Source organism: Nansenia antarctica (genome assembly GCF_963989245.1).
Source record: "Nansenia antarctica genome assembly, chromosome: 4".
NCBI classification, from domain to species: Eukaryota; Metazoa; Chordata; class Actinopteri; order Argentiniformes; family Microstomatidae; genus Nansenia; species Nansenia antarctica.
This window is the reverse complement of record NC_137689.1, coordinates 16900250-16925575: the sequence shown is the minus strand read 5'-3', so window position 1 is coordinate 16925575 and position 25326 is coordinate 16900250. Positions and strand designations below refer to the sequence as shown.

General features: G+C 40.6%; 3 protein-coding genes across 3 annotated transcripts in view; 2 read left to right on the top strand and 1 right to left on the bottom strand.

Moving 5' to 3' along the window:
• Positions 1-11375, top strand: part of pcxa (pyruvate carboxylase a) — a 60331-nt gene extending 48956 nt beyond the window's left edge. Inside the window, exons 14-21 of the mRNA XM_080529782.1 lie at positions 568-724; positions 907-1147; positions 1272-1521; positions 6589-6833; positions 7717-7896; positions 8517-8765; positions 8880-9020; positions 9229-11375. Of these exons, the coding sequence (XP_080385908.1) occupies positions 568-724; positions 907-1147; positions 1272-1521; positions 6589-6833; positions 7717-7896; positions 8517-8765; positions 8880-9020; positions 9229-9480 (1715 nt within the window). The 3' untranslated portion in view covers positions 9481-11375. The remainder of the gene's footprint in view (positions 1-567; positions 725-906; positions 1148-1271; positions 1522-6588; positions 6834-7716; positions 7897-8516; positions 8766-8879; positions 9021-9228) is intronic.
• A 4693-nt stretch (positions 11376-16068) lies between these two features.
• On the top strand, positions 16069-18588 carry fkbp2 (FKBP prolyl isomerase 2). The gene is made up of 6 exons (XM_080529821.1): positions 16069-16188; positions 16637-16794; positions 16934-17046; positions 17213-17259; positions 17424-17459; positions 17992-18588. The coding sequence occupies exons 2-6, from the start codon at positions 16639-16641 to the stop codon at positions 18051-18053; spliced, it is 414 nt and encodes a 137-aa protein (XP_080385947.1). The 5' UTR covers positions 16069-16188; positions 16637-16638; the 3' UTR covers positions 18054-18588.
• A 138-nt stretch (positions 18589-18726) lies between these two features.
• ppp1r14ba (protein phosphatase 1, regulatory (inhibitor) subunit 14Ba) lies at positions 18727-24386 on the bottom strand. Its single transcript, XM_080529822.1, has 4 exons — positions 24077-24386; positions 22575-22658; positions 22231-22263; positions 18727-20601 (listed from the first exon to the last, which is right to left on the bottom strand). Exons 1-4 carry the CDS (start codon positions 24266-24268, stop codon positions 20515-20517), a joined length of 396 nt encoding a protein of 131 aa, XP_080385948.1. The 5' UTR covers positions 24269-24386; the 3' UTR covers positions 18727-20514.
• Positions 24387-25326: the final 940 nt, after the last annotated feature.

Here is a 25326-nt window from a genome sequence, read left to right as displayed (position 1 = left end):
AGGAGCAGTTGATAGGTCATGTAGAATTAACTGCCAGGGTAACTGAAAATATGACACAGCCTCAGGGCTGAGCTCATCGCTGAGCAGCGCAGGTTTATCTGGGTTATTCAGGACTCAGGAGTGTGCTCCGCTTGTCTGGGGAAAAGGACACGTTTGAGGTTGATATGGGCAGACTGATGGCGCATTACTAAGTGTAGGTTGAAGAGCTCTCTCTACCACTGTAGCTATCTAATACATGTTTTATTTGAATAGCTCTTTTTAGAGAATAAGCTGGATACTAGACCACTGAACGTAAGATCTATCGTGCACCCGCTATCTCCACAAAAGCAAGTGTTGTGTAACAGGGGAGATAAAAGCTCCTGTGTGGCTCTGTTGGTAGAGCCTGGCGCCAGCAACGCTAAGGTTGTGGGTTCAGTTCCTGCTGGGATCATGTCTAAAAAAAAGAAAAGTGAACTCTCTTAAGTTGTTTGACTTTAGATAAAAGCATCTGTCATATATTACTGTACTAAGAACCGTATGAGGTTTAGTAGTCTGGAATGTGTTAACGGTAGTTTCTCTTGTGTGTAGGCGCCACCTTTGATGTGGCCATGCGTTTCCTGTGTGAGTGTCCCTGGAAGAGACTGCAGGAGCTGCGGGCTCTTGTCCCCAACGTGCCCTTCCAGATGCTGCTGAGAGGTGCCAACGCTGTGGGCTACACAAACTACCCAGACAACGCAGTGTTCAAGTCAGTACCTATGGCCCCCGAGTCTTACACATCCACAACCGCACATTCTAAGAAAAACAAGTTCACCTTTAACCCACGCCCCCACAGTCTCCCTTACAACCTCACCATGAAAACAACATTTACAAGCTCTATCTTTAACCTTCCCTTCCCTTCTCTCCACAACGTCCAACCTTTCCCTCCAGGTTCTGTGAGGTGGCAAAGGAGAACGGCATGGACATTTTCCGGGTCTTCGACTCTCTCAACTACCTTCCCAACATGATCCTGGGGATGGAGGCGGCCGGAGCAGCAGGGGGAGTGGTGGAGGCGTCCATCTCGTACACAGGAGATGTATCTGACCCCATGAGACAGAAGTACTCCCTGGAGTACTACCTCAAGCTGGCTGATGAGCTGGTCAGGGCTGGCACGCACATACTGAATGTCAAGGTAGGGGTAATGCTCAACCTGCTCTGCAGCAGCCCCCCATTCATGTGGTTTTCTTGTAGTTCTTCAACTTAGTTGTGGCTGGTGAACAAAGATGAACACAGTGGTTTGGCGCTCTTGTCTGTAGGACATGGCGGGGCTGCTGAAACCCGAGTCCAGCCGGCAGCTGATCGGAGCTCTGAGGGACCGCTTCCCCGACGTGCCCATCCACGTTCACACCCACGACACCGCAGGCGCCGGGGTGGCAGCCATGCTGGCGTGTGCCGAGGCCGGGGCGGACATCGTAGACGTGGCCGTGGACTCCATGGCCGGGATGACATCACAGCCCAGCATGGGAGCCATCGTCGCCTGCACCAAGGGAACCAAACTCAACACTGGTGAGCTGCAGTACCATCCAATCAAGGACAAAGTTATATAGTGAGATGCTCGCCAATCGCTTATAGGGCAAACCAGCATTGGGTGAGTTAGAGACGCAATTATCGCACATTGATTCCTTGATGGTTTTCCCAGAATACTTTGAATGCTAAGAGACCAAGACCTATTAGCCCTTGTGAAAGCATTTCATTACTGTACTGCGACATTATTGTTTATATCGTAAAGATTTGACTGCTGACTTGAGGATTATGCAGCTGTGAGAAATTGAACACTTATCTTGACGCCGACACCCCCAAGTTGTAGCAGAGATGCGTTCTACTGTGTGACTGAGTTTCATTTGAGAGTTCATTCGAGCAAGTGGGCTCTGCATTTTGGCTGCAACAATTACTGACAATTTAATCATTCTGGTGTTTGCATCCTCACCGTGCTCAACCCTCCTCGCTTGAACATTAGAGGAAATAAACCAAAATTAGACAACCGTAATGGCTAACCAAGGAAATACACCATGCAAGGGAAATGACGCAGAGCATTTGCCATCATGTAAGAATGTGAGAAATGAAGCATAGCGTCTATTGCAGAGCAGGGGAGAGGGAGGGAGAGCAGCGACAGGGAGGGAACTAGAGGGACAGATCGGGAGGCAGAAAGAAAGGGTGTCTAGAAGTTCACCATATATATTAAGTCATCACTTCTTAGCTCACACCCGACCCCCTGACCTTTCTTTAACTGAGACATTACTGCAGCAGGCCAGGCTTAACCCCATGGTAATGACCTGGCCTGACCCACTCAGGGTCTTTGTGGGATCAGGGTAGCATGGATGTTTGTGTGGCGGCAAGTTGTTGCTAGGGGAACACTGAGGCCAGAGGAGTTATTTTAGCGGCGATCATTCAGCAGGGCAGTTATTACCCCCCTAGCCAGCCGTGACGAAGGCTGTGTGCTCACTGATGCTGCAAGATTCACACAAGGTGAATTGCTCTATGTTCTTACATTGTAGCCAGACACTTCAACAGTAAAGGATTGGTAATTGGTAACTCTAGAACAGGGATACCGGTACTCAATTACTTGAAGCATTTTTTTTTCGCCCAAGCAGACGGTCAGAAAGGCCACAATATTTTGATTTTATTAATAATTTACTACTAATTTACTACAATACTTGATTTATGTATATTCCTTATAAATAATAGCAGCATTATTTCGAAATAATAGCAGTTTTCTCACGCAACATAAGCATGGGCGTTAGGGGCTTCTAGCAGGGGGTGTCTGGGGGTCCTCCCCGCGGCCCACCAAATGAGTATCACTTCTCTAGAATATTAACACAATTGATTAGTAGCTATGAATGAATTAATGGTCTTTATTGTCATTTATACAGTACAGGTACCATACAACGAAATTTAGGAGGGGGTCTCCCCTGGTGCTTGGAAAAAAGACTAAAAACAAGAGAGCCAAGGGTAAAACAAAAAAGAGAAAAGAGCTGGTTGACATAAATAAAGGCTATGTACACTATCTACTATACTATACTACTATACTATACAATAAAACACTGTGCTGTATACTATGCTATGCTATACATATCATAACTTTTTCCTATATCTGAACCTTATGTACACATGGGTTGTCATATTGCACATAATATTTGTTGCACATTCATTAAAGTGTCGCAGTTAGCAGGTTTAGAATGTTCACAGTTGTATTACAATATTGCACTTATGTTTACAATCTAGTAGCTGCCATCAAATTGTCTAGATTGTCCAGGGCCTAGAACCTAGGTCTTTGCTGTGTTCAGGGCCTGAATGGCCCTAGGGTAGAAGCTGAGCTTCAGTCTGTTTGTCCGTGCGAACATCGTCCTGAACCGCCTGCCTGAGCGCAGCCGAACAAAGTGTTCGTTCCCAGGGTGGGATGGGTCCCTGGAGATCTTGGAGGCCTTCCTGAGGCAGCGTGTGTTGTACAGATCTTCCAGAGAGGGAAGGGGGGCGCCGATGATCTTCTGGGCTGATCTCACGACTCTCTGTAGCGCTTTCCTCTCTGCGGCTGTGCAGCTGAAGAACCACACGCAAATGCAGTAGGTGAGGATGCTCTCCACTGTGCAGCGGTAGAAGGTCACAAGCAGCTCCTGTCTGAGGTGGTAGTTCCTGAGGACTCTCAGGAAGTAGAGCCGCTGTTGTGCCTTCTTGATGATGGCTGCTGTGTTGGTCCTCCAGGACAGGTCCTCCTGTATGTGCACCCCCAGGAATCGGAGAGTTGAGACTAATGCCTCATACTAATGCCACAGCTTAATAACACCACTTTGTTTTTTCGTACACAATGAATCTGATTTGGTTTAGTCGTTATTAAGCCCTTCATTGACTTCCTATCTGGTGGCACCTGAAATAACACACAACAGAATGAATAGAGTTGCTATTATATTTGAATTGAGTGACACTTGAGAATAAGAGAGATCATTAACAATGAATTAGTCATGACAAGTGTGCCGGTAGCAGCTGCTTTGAAATGACTTGCCACCGTGCAACGGCTACGCTTTCACATACTACTGGGGAAAGCTGTAACCACCTGAGCACAACTGAGCACTCTAGCAGGCAAGTTCTTCGTATGAAAAAATTACGTAGAAAATAAGCACAATTAATCAATGCTGTGAAATTAGTTCGTTTTCAAAATGTTAAAACCCAGAAATGGTTTTGCTGGAATCAAGTCACTGAAAGCTCACACAGCCTTGAGGAGCAATTCAGCATTCCTGTTTAGCTTTACTGCAATTACACATCAAAAGATGTGCATCTCTAGTCTCAAAATCCCTCTTTCCTATATAATTGGTATTGCAATCCAAAAATCACTTCTGTGTGTGTGTCTATCTACACACACACTCTGATTGCTCAGTTAGAATCCCATCAGAATCCTCAAGCTAATAGGAGACACGTACTTGTCTTTGTTGAGTTGTTTATGTCTTGAAGTTCCCCTGTGGCGCTTTCTTACTCCTTCGCTTCTGTAAGGTTGCCTAGGTAATTGAAATGTCAGGATGCTGACAATTGCCCAAGAAAGATTTGCTAGTGACGATTCCCTTCTCACTTTGCAATGTTGTGCTTCCACGCAGTATATGCCATACAGGTGTGTAATATGCATAATGTAAAATAACTGTTTTCATTCCAAATATTATCTTGGCCACTCATGCGTGAGACAGGATGACAGGACTGCCCTAATTTGTGGTTTACTCCCACTCAGAATCTTTCTTGCTTGTCCTCTCTCTCTCTCTCTCTCTCTCTCTCTCTCTCTCTCTCTCTCTCTCTCTCTCTCTCTCTCTCTCTCTCTCTCTCTCTTTCCTAGCCTCTCTGTTTTGTTAGAGCTTTTCCCCACATTGTTAATATTTATTGGATTTATGTAATCCTAATTATTAGAACTTATTTACTGAAAACCCATCCTCTTTTTCTACACTCCCCTCCTCTCACCCACTTTCTTTTGCTTTTAAAAGTTCTTCTGAGCTCTTTATTCCTTTAATCTTTCTATCCATCCATCTTTCTTCTGTGCATCAGGAGCTCCCCTCTGGCAAAGGTCCCTTGTTTTCTCCCTTGATGCCTATACATCATACTTAAGCTCTGGTCCTGAGGGACAGGAACTGTGGTCGAACTTTCTCTCTCTCTCTCTCTCTCTCTCCCCCCCTCTCTTTGTGCGTGCTCTCTCTCTTTGACTCTCTCACTCCTTCTCTGCCTCTGTCTCCCTCAATTCCTCTCCTTCTCAATCCTGTTAATTTATGTGCTTCTCCTGGGGCATATGTGCCAAAATATCTGTATGGATATTGGATAAGGGAATGAGAGCCATCACACAATGATGGTTTATACAGCTGACGTTGTGTGTGTGTGTGGTGTGTGTGTGTGTGTGTGTGTGTGTGTGTGTGTGTGTGTGTGGTGTGTGTGGTGTGTGTGTGCGCGGTGCGTTGTTGTGCTTTGTGTTGCGTTGCCAGGTGGAACATAGAGCTAATTACAGCAACAGGTAATTTAATAGATTAGGGCATTTGGGTTAAATGAGCTTTACAGTGTATTGGCAGCAGAGAAATAGTGTGATTGACACATTTCTGTGTTTTGGAAGGCAGTCAAAGCCTAAATGGCAATCAGATCAAGTTAATGTATTCCCTGGCCTGTCTCCCCCATAGGTTAACACTAGTCGCCCCAACGGAGGTCCACGAGACCCATGTGACATTTTATAATAAAATAGCTCCATTGTGAAACCCATGTCCCCTTCCTTCCCTGACTTTTCCCTCAATTTCTATTTTGAACATAATAATGTTGTCACAATTTCATGCATACAAAAAAGTCTGGAAGCGTTGTCATCTTTTTTCATAGCCAATGTCCAAGTCACGTCCTGAAGACCTGGCCCGTAGTCATGGTGAATCCAACGCCCAGACATTTGGAACATAACTTGATTGCTCGTTCTAACCCAGGAGACATCAACATTTGTTTTGAATGTGGTTTACATGGTGGAGCATAACAACTGGCATTTGTTATGTAAACCTCATTCATTTGCATAACCATTGAAGGAAGTGATTTTGTGTTCACTTTCATTTTCTTTTTTTTTGTTCTTTTTTAACTGGTGTATAGACCTTCTTGGAGATATGTATAATTATATTTCATTACATTGTCATTATTGCTACAGATTTATGTTCTGTTTTACATTGTTTACATTGGCACATCACATTTGACTGCTTTTATTTACAATAGGCCATGTACAATTACACCAATGATGTCCATTAATATGCTATATTTAATGTGTAAGCTCTTTAAAATACAAAATGTGGTATTCTAATGATTGTTAAGTCCTTACCAAACACAACCAATGCAATATTTATTGCATGGTATTGATCTAATTCAATTATTACTGCTACACTAACGTCAACGAATGGACGTCTACGAACCTCACTCTGGGTGCTTTGGTTAGTGATGAGGGCCCGGGGATTCTAGTGTCAACACTATTAGTTTTATTTTATTTTACAAAAATATGTGTTATTGCATTTTCTTAATGTTTGTGCTTGAAAAAAGTACACGGATACATCCTTCTTTGTGCCAACTATCTCCATTCTGCCCTTTTGTCAGGCATATCTCTGGAGAATGTGTATGACTACAGTGAGTACTGGGAGGTTGCTCGTGGCCTCTACGCACCGTTCGACTGTACCGCCACTATGAAGTCCGGCAACGCGGACGTGTATGAGAACGAGATCCCTGGGGGCCAGTACACCAACCTCCACTTCCAGGCTCACAGCATGGGTCTTGGCCACAAGTTCAAAGAGGTTAAGAAGGCTTACACAGAGGCCAACAAGCTGCTGGGTGACCTTATCAAGGTGAGACAGCCAACTGGCGCCTCCCGCGTCATTTAGATTCATTCCTATTACGGGAGTAAGAATTACATTACATTAGCGAAACACTTTGATTTGGCAAAAAACATCCAAGCATATTCCTTATCTTCTCTCTGAAGTCTGATATGAAAGTCAAATCTATTCTAATGATTATGAGAGAAATATGATTTTAATTACTGAATTAATTGGCCACTTAGTCATCGTCCACTACAGTCTCTCTCTGCATTGTGTGTGTGTCTCCACTCTGTTTCAAAAACAAACAAAAAACGAACAAAAACATGAAATAGAAGTTTGTAGAAAGTGGAGCTGCTAATCTCCTTGTTGCCTGCCTCGGCCTAAAGTCAGATCAACCACAGAGCTTTGAGCAAAGCTTATCTGCTCTGTTCTCCACGCTTCTGTCTGATCTCTCCAATCAATTGCATCTTCTAGTGTTTGGTCTCGCCTCGCTGGCTTTCATTTCCTAGGGCTTAATTAAATGATCAGAGATAGTTGACTTTCGGTTCTTTTCCTCCTCAATTTCCCTCACTCTCTAATATTGTCGCCACCACAGACACAGTCAGTCAGTCTAAGGGACTGCTCAAAAGCGGACTGGTTAACTCCGTTTTCATTATGCCTTTCTATTCTCTTTCTCTCTCCATTCTGTTACTCCCTTGTCTTCTAACCATGGCTCTAGTGCTGTGGCTGCAAAGATATTCATTTCTCCAATCATTTCCTCCCTGGTCTCTCCCTTCTTGATGATACAGTACCACACTTCTGTTCTTGCTTGCACAGCAACCCGAAGTCTGGTGTTGAAACACGATGGTGCATGACAGATGTGTTGTAGCACCGTTGGTGATGTGAATAACACTGTGTCTCCACCACCCTGCAGGTGACCCCCTCCTCTAAGATCGTGGGGGACCTGGCCCAGTTCATGGTGCAGAACTCTCTGACACGGGCGGAGGTGGAGGAGCGAGCAGATGAGCTCTCCTTCCCTCTCTCTGTGGTGGAGTTCCTGCAAGGCCACATTGGCATCCCTCATGGAGGCTTCCCAGAACCCTTCAGGTCCAAGGTACAGGAACACACACACACACACACACACACACACACACACACACACACACAAAGGATTTGTGTTTCCATATAAGGTATTAAAGGATTATTAGGTCTTTGTACTGTATGGACATTATTAATGTATTTGTATTTTTCATTCCATCTATAAGAAAACTTCAGTTACGCAGAAGCATTTCCTGCCCAAGATCAGTTGTTTTCTAAGACTTGTTTTCTTTGTGTCTCACAGCACCAGCGAATACAGTTTCCTCCCACCTTATTTTGCATTGGACACATGATGGCACTTGTGTAATTTATTTTGCAGATCAGTAAAAAAATAAATAGGCCATCTGCTTAGCATACGTTGCCTATAACAAAAGATTTGTACAACCATAGCTGAGCACCTATTTCTCACTTCCGAAAGAGATGTGGAGCATTATTTCATTATTACGCTCATGTTTGCTTATAGTGTCGAAACGCTTGTTATAGCCTCTGGTATTCTTTAACATATTTTTTGAAGCGCCTGCTTTAATGTAAACATCTAAATCTGTCTGAACTGTTTAACTCGTAGTTATAATCACTCTGTCATTTTAAGCTCCTGCTGGCCTTTTATCATGACTGATTCATAACCTCTGCCCTTAGGTTCTGAAGTCCCTCCCACGTGTGGAAGGTCGCCCGGGTGCATCTCTTCCAGCCATGGACTTCCAGGCCCTGGAGAAGCAGCTGAGAGAGGCACATGGAGATGAGATCACCCCTGAGGATGTGATGTCCGCTGCCATGTACCCCAAAGTCTTCCAGGAGTTCAAGGACTTCACCACCACTTTCGGACCTGTGGACTGCCTAAACACTCGCCTCTTCCTCGATGGGCCCAAGATCGCTGAGGAGTTTGAGGTCAGTCCTCACCACTTGTTTTACTTGTATGTGGATGAGAAATGTAATTCAATCTGGTGCAGATTATGTATTGAATATTCCACTCTCTGTTACCCTCTTGTATAATGTGGTCAGGTTGAGTTGGAGCGAGGGAAGACCCTCCACATCAAAGCCTTGGCGTTGGGAGATCTGAACAAGGCTGGTCAGAGGGAGGTGTTCTTTGAGCTGAACGGTCAGCTGAGATCCGTCCTAGTCAAGGATACGGTGGCCATGAAGGTGCATACATTAAACCATGTCATTCGGTGTGATTGTAACGCCTAAAAGATACCCCACAATTCATAGAACGCATTATCACCTGATGTTCTAACCTTTCTCTTAATCATGTTGAATTTGCATAATATAGTTCTGGATATAAACATTAGGTCCAGCAGACTCCTCAAGCACAGTCTGTAACCTGTCTAGTCTCTGTTCCTCTGCCCTTCAGGAGATGCACTTCCACCCCAAGGCCCTGAAGGATGTGCGTGGCCAGGTGGGGGCACCCATGCCTGGGAAGGTGGTGGAGGTAAAGGTGAAGCAAGGGGACCAGGTGGAGAAGGGCCAGCCTCTTTGTGTTCTCAGCGCCATGAAGATGGAGACAGTGGTCAACTCTCCCCTCTCTGGCACTGTTGCCAAGCTCTACGTCAATACAGACAGCACTCTGGAGGGAGACGACCTCATCCTGGAGATCACAGAGTAGGAGAGGGCACAAGAGCAGGAAAGCCATTGACATGAGCACAACCTTAGCAACGGGATGTACACTCAACAACCTTAGCAACGAGATGTACACTCTCTAGCACTAGTCCAACTCTGTAGGAAAGAGGGAGGCATTGGGAGAAATAGATATATTTTTGGAATTATGGGTAACTAGTAATATTGTAATTAATGAACTAACCTAAGAGTATTTAGTTGGTGTTTATTTCTGTATTTTTCTGTCAGAGGAGAGCTTCTTGTGGTGTTTGCACTTGTGTGATATCTAATCCACTGTCACTTTAGAATAGAAAAAGGACAATCATTAACCATCACACTGTTCAGGAAACTAAGTTGCTGAGTTTTCTTTCTAATGTTTGTTAGTGTAAGTCGTTTGAACCCTTGCCTCAATAGTTGAATTACAATGGCTATGCCAATATATCATGAAAATCCATTATGCAATTAATAAGTAAGGAAAGCAATTGATAAAAAAAAAAAACGTTAAGTTGTAATCTTGTCTAATCATGTTTTAACTTGCACAGAACACATTGCGCCATTACTGTTTCAGCATCACTCATCATGATGTTCATTAAGTTTGAATTAGAACACAAAATGTAACATGCGTGTCCCGTCCTTATCCCCTAACTACCCACTCACTCGTCACACTCATCCATCCCATTACCTTCACAAGGTAACAATGTGCTACGCGTCTGTTCTTAATCCCTGTTTTCACTCACTAATGACTCATTTCACGTTAAAAATGTTTTGTTTTTGCAAAATCCATACAGCTTTCCCTTCGTATCTTAAAGCTCCCATGTCTTATTGCGGCACAAGGGATTCAGTTGACCAGAACCTCAGAGACACAATGATAATTTTGGACCAACTTCTTTGTACTGTACTGTACTTGAATACTAGTATACCTGGTATACTGACATCATGATGTGAATAGTAAATACAGTAACTTGGAATGTGTAGTCTTATGATGAAGGGTAACTTACAGGGGACAGACTGGATCATCTTCAAGGATTGTAGGGGGTAGTTGATGTGTTCTACATGTGGTAGTAGATCACTAAGGGGCCTTAGTATGTTAGTTCATATGTTTACTTACTTTTACTGATTTTGTGTATCTTTTCCTCTCTTAATTGTAATCAACTGGACCCAAAATTATGACTTAAGGAACCGGGGCCATTTTTGTCACTGCAGAAGGTGTGGTTGAATGTTACTGCTGAATAAGGCTTGTCTTGCATACTAGTCAATGTCTCAGTGCTCTTGATTGATTCAGAGATTCTTATTTTGTATGACTGTTTACATCTAGAGTGTGTGTTGATGCATTGTGAAAAGCAGTATTTGCAGTGTAAAGGGAAATGTGAATTGTTATACTATAGATGTTTGTGCTCCATCAAAAATCTAAGTATCTTTCTAATACTCAAATCATCTGTAAGTTAAATATTTAAAGAGATCTTTGTTTTATCAAATTATTGTGATCAGTTGTTTCTTAGTGTTTCTTGTAACTCTTAAACGTGAAATATAACTACTGTAGCATAGCAATACATCAATTAAGCCTGTCAATTAAAACTTATAAGCTACGTACGTAGGTGCTGTACTGTGCATAGCATATCTTAATTGAGAATGTGATTTAATGAGTTATACACAGGAAGAAACATGTTTGTGAGCTGAAAATAGTTACTGGAAATAGTCACTGGAAACTAACATTCTGACTGTTTAATAGCAATGTAATTCATTTGTATTCTAGAGTCTTGTTGGGGATGAGAAATTGTTGCATTTGTTATCAACATTTGTGTCTGATTTCTATCTGTTTTCATAACATCCGTCTGAAGAAATGAAAATACTTATTCAGCAAAACCTCATTTTTAATGGAATACAACTTTGAGAACAATAAATCAGTATAACACACGTGTTTTGTCTGTCATATTAATGTGTTGATAATAGAGGTTAGGGAATGTGTTATGGTACTGTTTATTCAAAGATCAGTGGTGGGATATGGATCAGAATAACAAAAAAAAACTAATAAGTACCTCTAAGATAAAGGATTCAGGCATTGGGACAATTTGTGAGCCAGCGGGTGAAATCTATTTTCGTGTATCGATATAATTCATGTCTATTTTTTTTTTTTTTTGAAAATCTAAGTGATCGATAGTTAATAAGGCCCCCTCTAATGGAAACGGACAGGAGCAGTAGTAATTCTTCACACCAGTTAGTGTTCGGGAACATTGATTGTTCACCAATAGAGTAATCCTCTGGCCTAATGGATACAAATTAAAGCATGCGTACAAGGCCAGCGGAATGTGTCCTTGCTTTTCACGAGTTCATAACATTGACCTTTAAGTCAATACTGTGGTTGCACTCAAACATTCACATCATACACGTCTACTCTGATTAGGTCTGCAATTCATGTGTTTATACATCCTCACATTTTCAATACAGAGAGAAGCATACTTACATATTATATGGCATTACTGTCATGACGGATGATGGGCCTCAGAAACTACCATATGATCATTTAGACGAGACATGGGGCTGTGTCGTTTGCAGGGGTGATTGATGAGAGTGTCTGCCCCAGGATGCAGTACCTGTGGGTGCTCAACATGGCAGTGTGACGGGCCAAAGGGAGCAGGGGAAATGTAATGCGTGAGGCAGAAAAAAATGGGAGGACATTTTTCCTCACTTTTGGAGATACAGTATGTTGTAAAGTGCATACTAAATGGCTGTGCCAAATGTAACATTTAAGGAAGAGACAGTGAGCCCTACACATAAACGTACCTCACCTAATACAAGTGACGAGAGGAGTGGGGATTGTGAGGAATATCAATATGCCATTTGATGCACGTGTCTCTAAGCCCCCCACCCCCCTCCCCTTCAGTCCTAATGGATCTGACACATCTCTCATCCCTTTCCGTCTGGCTCTTCTCCCCACGGCCCCTCTGAAGCCTAGGCTTACGTTTCCCCCGGCTTCGACTGTAAGCAGTGTTTTCAGTGACAGGATTAGCAGGCAGTCAAAGCTACTAGAGGACATCAAACCTCATATAAAAAAAAGTTGGGCTTGCTGGGTGGGCCAAGCCTCATCGTTGTCTGCTGTGTGCTCTCAGCAAGGCATACGCAGAGAATGAGGTACTCTGGTATTAAAGTACTTAACTGGCTTTCATATTATGAATTACCGTAATATTTATACTGATATGAAGGACCAGTGGCACTGCTGTGAGGAGACCATAATACTATAATAACATCCAGGGTCTAATGAGAGGTGTGGGAGGGTTACATGTGTTTGATGTATAGCATAGGATCGGAGCTCCGGAGCAAGGGAAAATATTTTCTTCTACACACAGTACAAATATGAGGTTGTTTTACACAAAAGTAAAGCATAATTCCACAACATATTGACTGCGATACAAAAATAGGAATGTCCTATTTCCTAATGGAAATAACATTTAAAAAATAAAAAATAAAAAATAAATCCAGACAAATGCATATGAAATGGCACATTTACAATACCAAAATCACATACAGTATGATGTATTTACATTTTACATTTTAGACATTTAGCAGATGCCTTTATCCAAAGCGACTTACAACAAGTATTTGTCTAAGTAAGTGAATCATACAGTCATGTGAAAAAGATAAGACACCCCATGAAAGCTTTTGTCTTTTTCAACATATTTAAAAATGATGGACATTTGATCAATATATATATTATTTTTTTTGTAAAATGTAATTACAAAAAAATGCAATTGTCATTGGAAAAAGTTAGAACACCCCTACATTTATTACTACTTAAAATGCCTAAAGTTAGAGTCAAATATCATTAGAGAGGATTTTGGAGGTGGTGGTGACAAATAAGGGAGTCCACACATGTGTTTAAATGATACAAATAAAGTTTTAATTAAATAAGCCAACACAAACTAAATAACATATGTATATGAGTATGGATAAGAATCAGTAGTGTAGTAGTGAGTACCACTCAGGGGGCAGAGGGGGTAATTGGCGTGGTTAATTGTATTCTACTTGAACAATTTCGATCTATGTCGCCGGATGAGATTGGTGTCTATGTCGATGGTTTTAGACGAAGCTTGAGGGCTTATTTAAACCTCAGACATTTAGTTTGTCTAACAATACTGTCTGCAGCTACTTAGCATACATGTCTGGTGAAGATCTGTGTTTACTTCTCAGTTGTGTGCGTGACTGAAATATATGTCACTTGTGTCACAGATTGATGATGCTGCAGGGCATTCAAATGAGAAGATGTTTCTACTCAGTGCACTACATAGTTCCCTGGGCAGACCCACCCTGGGCAGTGTGTAGAAGATCATGTTGATCCCTACGGACTGGAACACATCTTTTACAGTTATCTTTTACAGTTATTGACCTATCTACCCACCAAACTTGGTATGTAGCATCAATGGACTGATGTGCTCACAGGATCCATTTTGTACAAACAGCATCACTGCTATTAACCAATGCATTGTCCAGAGGGCGTACACAGGACCATGTCCGCACGGACAAATAGACTGAAGCTCAGCTTCTACCCTAGGGCCATTCAGGCCCTGAACACAGCAAAGACCTAGGTTCTAGGCCCTGGACAATCTAGACAACTTGATGGCAGCTACGAGATTGTAAAACACAAGTGCAATATTGAAATACAACTGTGAACATTTCAAACCTGCTAACTGCGACACTTTAAATGAATGTGCAACAATACTATGTGCAATATGACAACCCTTGTGTACATAAGGTTCAGATATAGGAAAAGTTAGGATATTTATAGCATAGCATAGAGTACAGCACAGCGTTTTATTGTATAGTATAGTAGTATAGTATAGTAGATAGTGTACATAGCCTTTATTTATGTAAACCAGCTCTTTTCCCTTTTTTATTTTACCCTTGGCCCTCTTGTTTTTAGTCTTTTTCCAAGCACCAGGGGAGCCCCCCCTACTAAATTTCATTGTATGGTACCTGTACTGTATTAATGACAATAAAGACCATTAATTCATTCATTAGGCTTTCAGGGTGATACCCCTAAAGCCACGTGCAAATCAACCACAAGGGGGCAGAATGCCATATTTATTTTCTCTTTCTCATCTCTTGATGTCATGACATTTGATACACATGCCCTGAGGTACAGTCTTAGCCAAATGTATTAAACATGGTCATGATTGGCTATACTGTTGGGCTTGTGGGCATGGTCTATCACATAAAAGCTGATAAACCAAAGACATGGTACACATCTCCAAGGCTATCCCTTGACCATTCTCAGAGAGACATTTATTCCTGTGACCATGCCATGAAGCTTAGACCCCGTTAATCGCTGCTTGCAGCTTTAATTATTATTATTATTATACAATATTCTGTGACTCCCAGCAGGAAAAGCCCTAGGCTTAGTATTATAATTACACTAATCTCAATCGTCAACCTTCTCATGCGTATATAACCACAAATGTACAATGCAGCATCCACAATATTAAAACAAAGATTTTCAATTATCAATTTTCTAGACTGTCATACGGTAGGGTTGAGAAGGACTGAGATTCAGTTGATGGGTCTTCACAGTGGGTTCATCAGTAGTCTGTACCTCATGAATACATGCATTTATATCAGTCTTTTCTGAAAGCAGCCTTTTAATTAACTGTTTAGAGAACAAGGAATTTACCATAGGTGAGAGAGTGGGGTCCAAATGAGATGATGAGAGATGAGATTTGAAGGTTGTGAAGAATGAGTCGAAGGAGAAGGGCAGCATGAGACCATCTGTCTGTCTTTGGTATGTCATGGTAATGACAACCTTTAACAATGCTCTCTCTCTTTCATTCTTTCTCATACGTACATACACACATGCAAACGCACACACGCACACACACAAAAGCATTTATTTCTGTCTCTCTAACACATGCACTCATACTGGTATGAATCATGCTCTATAAGTACTAATGGAAAAACTTGTCGGGAGAGAATAATTACAGCACAACATGACATATCTGTATGGAGATTGACATGTATATTTTAATCAATATAATAACTATAATCAATAGGCTGATACATACATTGTTGTACATAAACAACTCTATTCCTTGTGTGTGTGTGTGTGTGTGTGTGTGTGTGTGTGTGTGTGTGTGTGTGTGTGTGTGTGTGTGCGTGTGCGCGCGCGTGTGTGTGTGTGTGTGTGTGTGTGTGTGTGTGTGTGTGTGTGTGTGTGTGTGTGTGTCATAAGGACCGGTTATTTGTCAGTTACTGACTGGCGTGACTGACTGGCGTGACATCATTTCGATGTAGTGAACTACTTTTTTACAAAGTTTTAGTTTACAAACTATATTTCTCTCAAGGGTAGCTTTACTATTGTTCAACTTCTTGTCTTGTATAGTAATTGGTAATTTAGTTCAATACATAGCTACCCCAACACTGTTATTTTGGTGACCATCTGCCATCAGTCCACCACGGCCACTACTTTGGGGAAGTCACATTGGCGCCATCTGGCGGAAGAGAGGCTGAATCATTTTCTAGTTCATTTTCCGGCCAACCCTGGAAAACGCATAGAGAAAACGGACCAATGACAGGATATAGAAAATCATTGCGTATACACATCGCGACATTCATTCATTCGCTTCCGAATTGGTAGCTATCAAGTTTTAGCACTAGCTAGTTATATCACATATTGGGAGTTAGAACATTTGGGTTTATACATCAACGTGTTTAATTATATCGTCTGGCGCAGGTAAATATACTTGACACGAGATATGGAGGATACTTATGTGATTGCTTTATCTGAAGTAGTCGTTTATTTTATGAGCAAAAGACGATGGCTTGCTAGCCTAGCTCGATAGAGAACTAGCTAGCTTGCTACAACGTAGCCGACTTTTCACTAGCTAGCTAAACACAATGTTTATTTAAGATCATTGATGATTTGCTAAAATCGTTCATTTATTTGACATACTGTGCAATGTATGCGCCTGCCCTGGCTGTAGGATTTATTACACTATTTGCAACCTCTTATTCCCCCCGTTATTGATGATGACGTGTATTAAATTCAGCATCTTCTGGGCCTGACCAATAATGAATAATGGCTATATTATTGAACATGCATAGCTAACTAAGTTCAGCTTGCTCCAGGGCTTCAGGCTGGGCTTGTTCTGCCGTTACAGCAGCTCTCTCTTTGTGTTCAGTCATGAGGCTGCTCCTGCTGGCGGTCACCCTGGTCTCCTTGGCTCCTGTGGCGGTACTTGGCGGCGACAAAAAGAAGCTCCAAATTGGCATCAAGAAAAGAGTTGACAACTGCCCCATCAAGTCCCGTAAAGGAGATGTGCTGAACATGCACTACACCGTGAGTCGCTATAAGAGCTTCTGCTGGCTACATAGTTCAAACACTTTCCATTTGTGCTCAGCCTGAAGTGATCTGGCATGAGTTAAGTCAAATATATAGGCAAGGACATTTATGATGTTGTGTGTTTTTTTTTCTGCAGGGAAAGCTGGAGGACGGAACAGAGTTTGACAGCAGTGTTCCAAGGAACCAGCCCTTCACCTTTACTCTGGGCACAGGACAAGTTATCAAAGGCTGGGACCAGGGCCTACTCGGGTGGGTGCCTCACTGCCAGTGTTACTGATTTTGAAACTTTTTCGGGATTACAAAATGGCTTGATTGGCAGAAAAAATGTAGAGTTCAGAATGTGGGTATTGTGTCCATATACTGAAATTTGATTCTTGACGTGCATTTATTCTTGCTATTTGTTTATTCTTTTTAGAATGTGCGAAGGAGAGAAGAGGAAACTGGTCATCCCCTCAGAGCTGGGTCAGTTTCTCCTCAATTGTATCAATTCCTCATTTTATAGCTTGTGGTAAAAATGAACTTTTACTGTTTAATTGCACCCAAATGTTAATCCATTATTGTGCTGACCATCATCAATGCAAACCACTAGCCAATTGATTGATGTTACTTTGTTGTTTAATTTGTAGGGTATGGAGACAGAGGAGCACCCCCTAAAATCCCAGGTAGGCCTAATTGAAATGTCTAGCTGTTTTCACTGTTTATAATTGTGTTAATGTAACTACTTTGAGTACTCGACTGGACGTTAAAACTCGATCTTTAACTAGGGAACTATTTTTTCTCTTTTTTTGTCACATCGTACTGTAAAATTGGGCCATGCTGATGGATCTGATGGTTAGATCCATCCTTGTGCTTCTGACTAGTTAGACTCCCATACTCGGCTGATGGTTTGGCCAATTGCTGAAGCGCAGTTATTTTTTCCTCTCATCTCCACTTTGTTTATCTGCTCGTTACACACTGCGTTTCCCTGTAAGTGTTAAAGTATTAGCATACAAAAAAAAAATATGTGAGTAGTACTCGAACAGCCATTCAAAACATTTGCCTATTCCCACACATACTGCCTGCACTCACTAGTTCTAGAGAACATTTTTGCTAGGCTTTAAATCGAAAATGTAATGTCAATCTCTGATGAAGCCATTTCTTCATGATGCATACTGTCCACTAACAATAGTTTGTGTAACCCCATCTCTCCATCAGGTGGCGCCACGCTCATCTTTGAAGTGGAACTGCTGAGCATTGAGAGGAGATCTGATTTATAGTGAGAATTAAACTCAAAATAAGTTGCCTCTTAATGCTTGCTTGAGGTTACTGTGCCCTACAATTATTCTCTTTCTTAAAAGCATAGAATTGATTCTTCATAGGGGCACCCATTGACCTTTGCCACCAGAGTCCCAGCCCTGAGATACTGTGAATGGTACATTCTTCTGAAGACCCTGCATCTTAGTGTTCTACTGTAGATTACTATGGATGTATTATTTTGGAATTAAGTATACAATTAAAATGTAGTTTCAGTAAGCAAATAATCCGTTTTGATGCAGCATTCAATGCTGCCACCTGCCTCTCTCCCTGGTCTCTTCTGTTTTGTCCAATATTTGTTCTGTGACATCAAGTGTTGCTCATACTTTGACTAATTTGCCAGCCTTATTATAAACCTGTAGGAAGCAGTAAAAAAGTGATATCTTTTTATATCTAATGAATGTTTTGTAACAGGTTGTGAATTGCTAAAACAAATTTGATTTATTTCAATTTGATTTAATTATATTGAAACTGATTAAAAGGTTGATTTTCAAAGACCATTTGTTTATTTTCTGAAGAAATGTATCACATAGGAGAGTAGGTAAAACACTTTTATTGATTTTTCATAAAAATGTAACAAATTGGCAAATAGCACCAGTGAGTATTGCTACATTAAATCACTACAGTTTTGGAATCACATGTTTATCACTCAGACACAACTAATGATGCAGTCACTTCATCCAGCAGATAATGTAGTGACCCTGTCAATGGTTTGATTCAGTCTTCCACCATATGACAGGCCTGGCCTACAGGATATACACTGCACTAGGAAACTAATAGCCGCCAAGGAGAAGTGTCTTTAGCTGTGCTACCCACAAGGGAGATTAGAACATTAAGTCACAATGGAGTAGTAAGTAATGGTACAGGTAATGGTAGTCATATAGTACAGTAGAAACAGTCAGTTGACAGATGCAGGAAACTTGGTTACAGTCAAAATCTGCATGTTGAATAGATTTACTTTAGGACCAACTATCTCATATCTTACAAAGACATTGCTTCAAAAACAATAGTCAATACAATCATCAAGAGTTATCCTCTAAGGCCTTACAAGTCCCAATTTGCAGTGTTTATGATTAATGACAGATTGGTTTATTTGGTTTAAGGAACAAATAAAAAGCTATATAAAGCAAATGCCTTTCTACTCGCTTAGGCCAGGTCTCAGAGGAACAGAGGAAACCCCATCAGGCACAGGGGTGGAGTATTACAGTAAGATGAAAACATATAACATATTTTACAGTAGGTCTCAAAGGGAACATTGAGAATGTGTTCCTGTGATGGTAATGCAAATAGATTTGTTACCAAAAAAATAAATAACTGCAAAAAAAATCGAACCCTAACCGATGAGTAGAAGCAAGTTTACATAATGAACTGCAAGACTGCAAGTGTTAAAACTGTTACCTATACAAAAACATATCAAAGTGACTGTGTTGTTACTTCATATACTCTAGCCCTGTTGAAATGTGATAGTTAAGATTTATTTAAACAATTTTAATTCATGTTAGTTTTTATGCAGTTTTAGGTAGTTTTTCATATTGTAAAAACAGCCATTCATTCCTCAAAGTTTGCAAGTAGTTAAAACAGTGGCCAATGTGTGACATGCTGGTGTTTGTGTTTACCGCTGTCCACACTTGCCCAAGTCAAAACAAAAGTATAATACAGAAAACTGGTAGAAATTATGTTAATTATTGTTAATTCCAGGAGTTAGGTAAAAAATATTACAAAGACGGTCAAGCTATCCCCACAAAAAACAGACAAAAGACAGATGATGACTTACAGGGTAACATTATTCTTTTACCACATTTGTCTCTATGTGGTTCCTGTGTGTTACACTACTCAGCTTGAACTCACTAAACATACTTTAACTGCATTAACTACCGTATGTCACGTTAAGTATCCTCAGTAACAATTTTAACACTTAACTTGAATTATAAATTCCATTGTAATAAACGATGTGTCCTGCCATTACAAGTCATTGATAATTTTAAGATGTCACAAAAAAATGTACGCCAGCAAATCGACTAGCAAATGAGTTAGCTTTGGTAAGACTGCATAATGTTCCTATGTCATAACTTGCTATGAGCTATCATGAAATGTATGTAACAGGTATCTTGCTTTGCTTGCGACTTATAGCTCAAGTTAAATGTTATCATGTTTTTTCTCATGTTTTGTCAACACATTGTTTTATCACTGCTATACTAAATTATGCTATTAGTAGAACACTCATCACTTACAGCTGTATAATATGGTTATAAATCGACAAGACGTTGATTAAACAAAGAAAGAGATAGATAATCCCTGCTGTGGACAGTTGATTGGTCTGCCCTCCTCCCTCTCTCGATTCTGCTGACACTGAGGGACTGGGAGTAGCTGGGTGTCCCTGTGTAGAACTAGGTTGCAGCCTGATTGGGTGGCCATACCACGAGGCTAAGGGGGAGATTTTTCATTCTTTTTGGGAGGAGTGCTGAGTTTCTGCAGACCTTTAACCTTCTCCAGGAGTGCCGTAACAAAGTCCTGGGGTATATAAATAATAGAGAGTTAGGTGGGGCTGTTCTCATACACAGTAAAGACTGTTCTCATATAAAGACTGTTCTCATCTTAAGACTGTTCTCATGTAAAGACTGTTTTCACATAAAGACTGTTCTCATGTAAAGACTGTTCTCATATAAAGACTGTTCTCATGTAAAGACTGTTCTCATATAAAGACTGTTCTCAGATAAAGACTGTTCTCATATAAAGACTGTTCTCATATAAAGACTGTTCTCATGTTAAGACTGTTCTCATATAAAGACTGTTCTCATCTTAAGACTTCTCATATAAAGACTGTTCTCATATAAAGACTGTTCTCATCTTAAGAATGTTCTCATGTAAAGACTGTTCTCATATAAAGACTGTTCTCATATAAATACTTCTCATATAAAAACTGTTCTCATATAAAGACTTCTCATATAAAGACTGTTCTCATATAAAGACTGTTCTCATCTTAAGACTGTTCTCATATAAAGACTGTTCTCATATAAAGACTGTTCTCAGATAAAGACTGTTCCCATAGAAAGACTGTTCTCATATAAAGACTGTTCTCATATAAAGACTGTTCTCATGTTAAGACTGTTCTCAGATAAAGACTGTTCTCATATAAAGACTGTTCTCATATAAAGACTGTTCTCATGTTAAGACTGTTCTCAGATAAAGACTGTTCTCATATAAAGACTGTTCTCATATAAAGACTTCTCATAGAAAGACTGTTCTCATATAAAGACTTCTCATATAAAGACTGTTCTCATATAAAAACTGTTCTCATATAAAGACTGTTCTCATATAAAGACTGTTCTTGTGATAAGACTGTTCTCATGTAAAGACTGTTCTCATAGAAAGACTGTTCCCATAGAAAGACTGTTATCATATAAAGACTGTTCTCATATAAAGACTGTTCTCATATAAAGACTGTTCTCAGATAAAGACTGTTCTCATATAAAGACTGTTCTCATCTTAAGACTATTCTCATGTAAAGACTGTTCTCATATAAAGACTGTTCTAATATAAAGACTGTTCTCAGATAAAGACTGTTCTCATGTTAAGACTGTTCTCATATAAAGACTGTTCCCATAGAAAGACTGTTCTCATATAAAGATTGTTCTCATGTTAAGACTGTTCTCATATAGAGACTGTTCTCATATAAAGACTGTTCTCGTGTAAAGACTGTTCTCAGATAAAGACTGTTCTCATATAAAGACTGTTCTCATATAAAGACTGTTCCCATAAAGACTGTTCTCATATAAAGACTGTTCTCGTGTAAAGACTGTTCTCATGTTAAGACTGTTCTCATGTTAAGACTGTTCTCATATAAAGACTGTTCTCATATAAAGACTGTTCTCATATAAAGACTGTTCTCATAAAGACTGTTCTCAGATAAAGACTGTTCTCATATAAAGACTGTTCTCATATAAAGACTGTTCTCATGTTAAGACTGTTCTCATATAAAGACTGTTCTCATATAAAGACTGTTCTCATATAAAGACTGTTCTCATGTAAAGACTGCTCTTGAATAGTAGAATGAATACTAATCATTCATTTCAAAAACATGGCCTGGGATTGAACAGCATGGCAATAGCTGAAAAGAATCAGTTTGACATCTGAACTTACATCTGTAGGCTTGAAACAGTCAACCAACAAACTCTGAAAAACAGAGTGGAAGAAAATGGAAATCAATTAATTAGTGGGCTCTCAGGGCACTGTTGTGTAAACCATGCATTGATGCCAATGGGAGGTTCAAAGTTCAGATTTTGCAAAGATGTTCGAGGTATGTGTGCAAATTTGAAAATAGAATTTGTCTGTCAATGCAAATTTAAAATAATGGACTAGATTATTGTGTTTTAAACCTATTAAACATAATCATCATAATCAGCAATATTACAATATTACACACTGTGTGGAAACAAATCATTCCTATAATTTGGTAAAAAGGTAATGGAAGGTTTGGTTGCCACCTTGACCCTGGAGGCCCGGTCTCCATCAGTGGGCATATCCAACAGCTCATCCACGTCTATCTCCAACTCTGGAATCTCCTCCTCCTGAGAGAGAGGGAGATGGAAAAAGAGAGAGAAGGATTGGCAGAGAGAGAGAGAGAGAGAGAGAGAGAGAGAGAGAGAGAGAGAGAGAGAGAGAGAGAGAGAGAGAACAAATAGAGCACAATGGTCAATTGATCAGAGCAGAAAAGGCAACGGATCAAACAGGCCAGTCTTCCCCCTGCACATCCCTCACATGTCCCTGACTTCCTGCCTCTGTTGCTAAACAACAGGATGGGTTGAGCCCTCTGTGTGGTGCTGTGTACTATTATTAACAGTCCACACTGGCTGCCTTCCTGCCTGTTGTCTCAATTGACTATTATTGAACTTGAATGGAGGAGCAGCCAATGCATACAAATCAACTCTTGTATTCAGTTAATTATATGCAATACTAGAGCACAATTTGTATCCAATACTTACAAAATGTTTTTGACTGGTGATGTACAGTATAAAGGACAAATATCTATTGGGGAGCCCGGAGAGGTTGGCCTTGGCCCACACTCTGTATAGACCTATCAGAAAACACTGAACACTGCCCTCCCTGGCACAAGCCAGAGCGAACCAGGTCTGTTCCCTTAATCAAACTCTGATCAATCACAATTATATATCTCACTATGCCATCCTCTGGTCCGGCCAAGGTTGCATTAGGTCTGTCATTAGCTGTTCATCTGCACAAATGGTCTCTTGAGGACAATTTGACACGGTCAATGGTCAATTTCATTACAAGTCCAGTAATGTACTAGTGCTGTATAGCTGTATATTTGTTCCTAATAGCTTACCTGATCAATAAATCCTGCTACCGCTGCTCATTATTAGGATTACTACAGTCATATATCAAATGACCAAAAAGCTGTTGCTCAATTAGATAGGTCATATTGTACATGAACTGATTCCATCATTCTAGCCTGAATACATTCAAACATCGTGTTGGGCTATAAAACTATAGTATGTCTCAAAAGAGGAGGAGCAGCAAAGGGTGGGGTAATATTTGTATCATTATGATGACGTTATCTATATCTTTGTCAAAGACCAAGTGAAGGCTAATGCTTTGCAGATAGTGAACTTCGTTCATACATACAGTACTTAGAGCATTGTGCCATGGCTTGGGCCTAGTGTTCAATACATGACATGCACACCTTTTGTTGGCAGAGCACACGGAATGACATCACTTTCACTATTTGAGCATCTGAGTATTCATTCAATTCTGAATATTATAAGGAGGGTGACCACGCCCTACATTGCGTAATTCCCATCTTGTCATTAGTAGGCCTAAATATAAAATACAACATTATTGTAGTGTTTTGATATTCCTACAATCCTTGACATCAATTCCAGTCAAACTTGGGCCAGACAAAAAAATATTTAAAAAAATATCATGGAGAACAGGCCTAGTGTAAAAAGAAAATAATAATGTCATCGCCTACCTCACAGTCGTATAAATCAGTTAACTGCTCAATTATCCACTCCTCCAAATTGAGCCGCTTCCTCAGCTCCTTTCTATCGTATTTCACGGTTACCCGCCCTTGCTTCTGCACGACTGGGTCCTCGGTACCGGGAGGGGTTTGGAAATAGACCCGCGTTTGTGCGGCAGAATCCTGGCTAGTTATCGCCGCCATGGTCCGTCTATGTCCGTCAAAAAGAGATGCGGCTATCGGTCTTTCTTTTTATCAGCACTTTAAAGTCCGGGCTTGCAGTCCGCTATTGTTCTCTCAGTGTGAACTTGCATTATATGCGTTTTACCCAACTGTATCGATGAGTAATGTTATTCCCTATTAATCTAAACTCATACGAATTGAACTAACTATAGGTTAATATAGATATGATAAAATATTATCGACAGGTTAAAAAAGCTGCAGGTTTCACCCTCTGTCAGAACAAGAGCATACCGGTGTACCGGTGTGGATGCAGGCACGGTTATATTGTCCAGATCCGGTATTAGGCCCAAATGACTTAAATTTGACTCATTCTACCACTTTTGAATCCAATGCATGTTAGCCATAAACGCTAATTTAATTAGGAAGTTAACTGTATTCTAATTGACTAACCACACATACAAAAATATCCAACAATATTTATTTCTACAGCCCCCCCCCCCTCTCCATATTTCAATTTTGGACTATCCCAACCAAATGTTACTGAGGTTGGGGCCAATTCCAATAAAACTTAAAAGTGACTTTCAAATATCGAAATGACTCCACGCCTGAATATTCTCCTTATGGATAGCCTATACCTTTTACAAACCCCTGAATAATTATGTGGCATGTAATGTATCATAAATTATAACAGCAGCCAGTTTTTCTTTTTTCTTTTTGGTTGGACATTTTCATACATTGGATAGCCTACACTGAAAGTGTACGCACCGGTATAACTTTGTCAATAGAAACATGTCTTATAATTGCAATAAAACAAAAGTTCATCAGTGGACATCACTGTGGAGAACATACCACAAGAGGGCAGACAACAACCATTATTCATATTTATGGGAGAAAAACCATTTCTGTATTCCTGGTAATGAAGTTCCCATTCCACCACTAGAGGGCCAGAGCAGAGGAAGTGATATGAACAGCGACCATGTGGGGGAATGATTCCCTCAGAGACAGCAGATTAGATGTATAAAAGGGATATTGGGATTCAGTATTGTGGGAGTGGATGGGAGTGTAATCGGCGGAGGAAG

Bases quoted from the DNA above. Each gene is read 5' to 3' on its own strand.
- ppp1r14ba (XM_080529822.1), bottom strand. From the start codon at position 24,268: ATGGCGGCGATAACTAGCCAGGATTCTGCCGCACAAACGCGGGTCTAT. The intron at 22,264-22,574 runs GTGGCAACCAAA...TCTGTTTTTCAG, and splicing joins ACCGGGCCTCCAGGGTCAAG to AGTTTGTTGGTTGACTGTTT. The intron at 20,602-22,230 runs GTAAGTTCAGAT...TATATACCCCAG, and splicing joins ACTGTTTCAAGCCTACAGAT to GACTTTGTTACGGCACTCCT.
- fkbp2 (XM_080529821.1), top strand. From the start codon at position 16,639: ATGAGGCTGCTCCTGCTGGCGGTCACCCTGGTCTCCTTGGCTCCTGTG. The intron at 17,260-17,423 runs GTCAGTTTCTCC...TTTAATTTGTAG, and splicing joins GGTCATCCCCTCAGAGCTGG to GGTATGGAGACAGAGGAGCA. The intron at 17,460-17,991 runs GTAGGCCTAATT...TCTCTCCATCAG, and splicing joins AGCACCCCCTAAAATCCCAG to GTGGCGCCACGCTCATCTTT.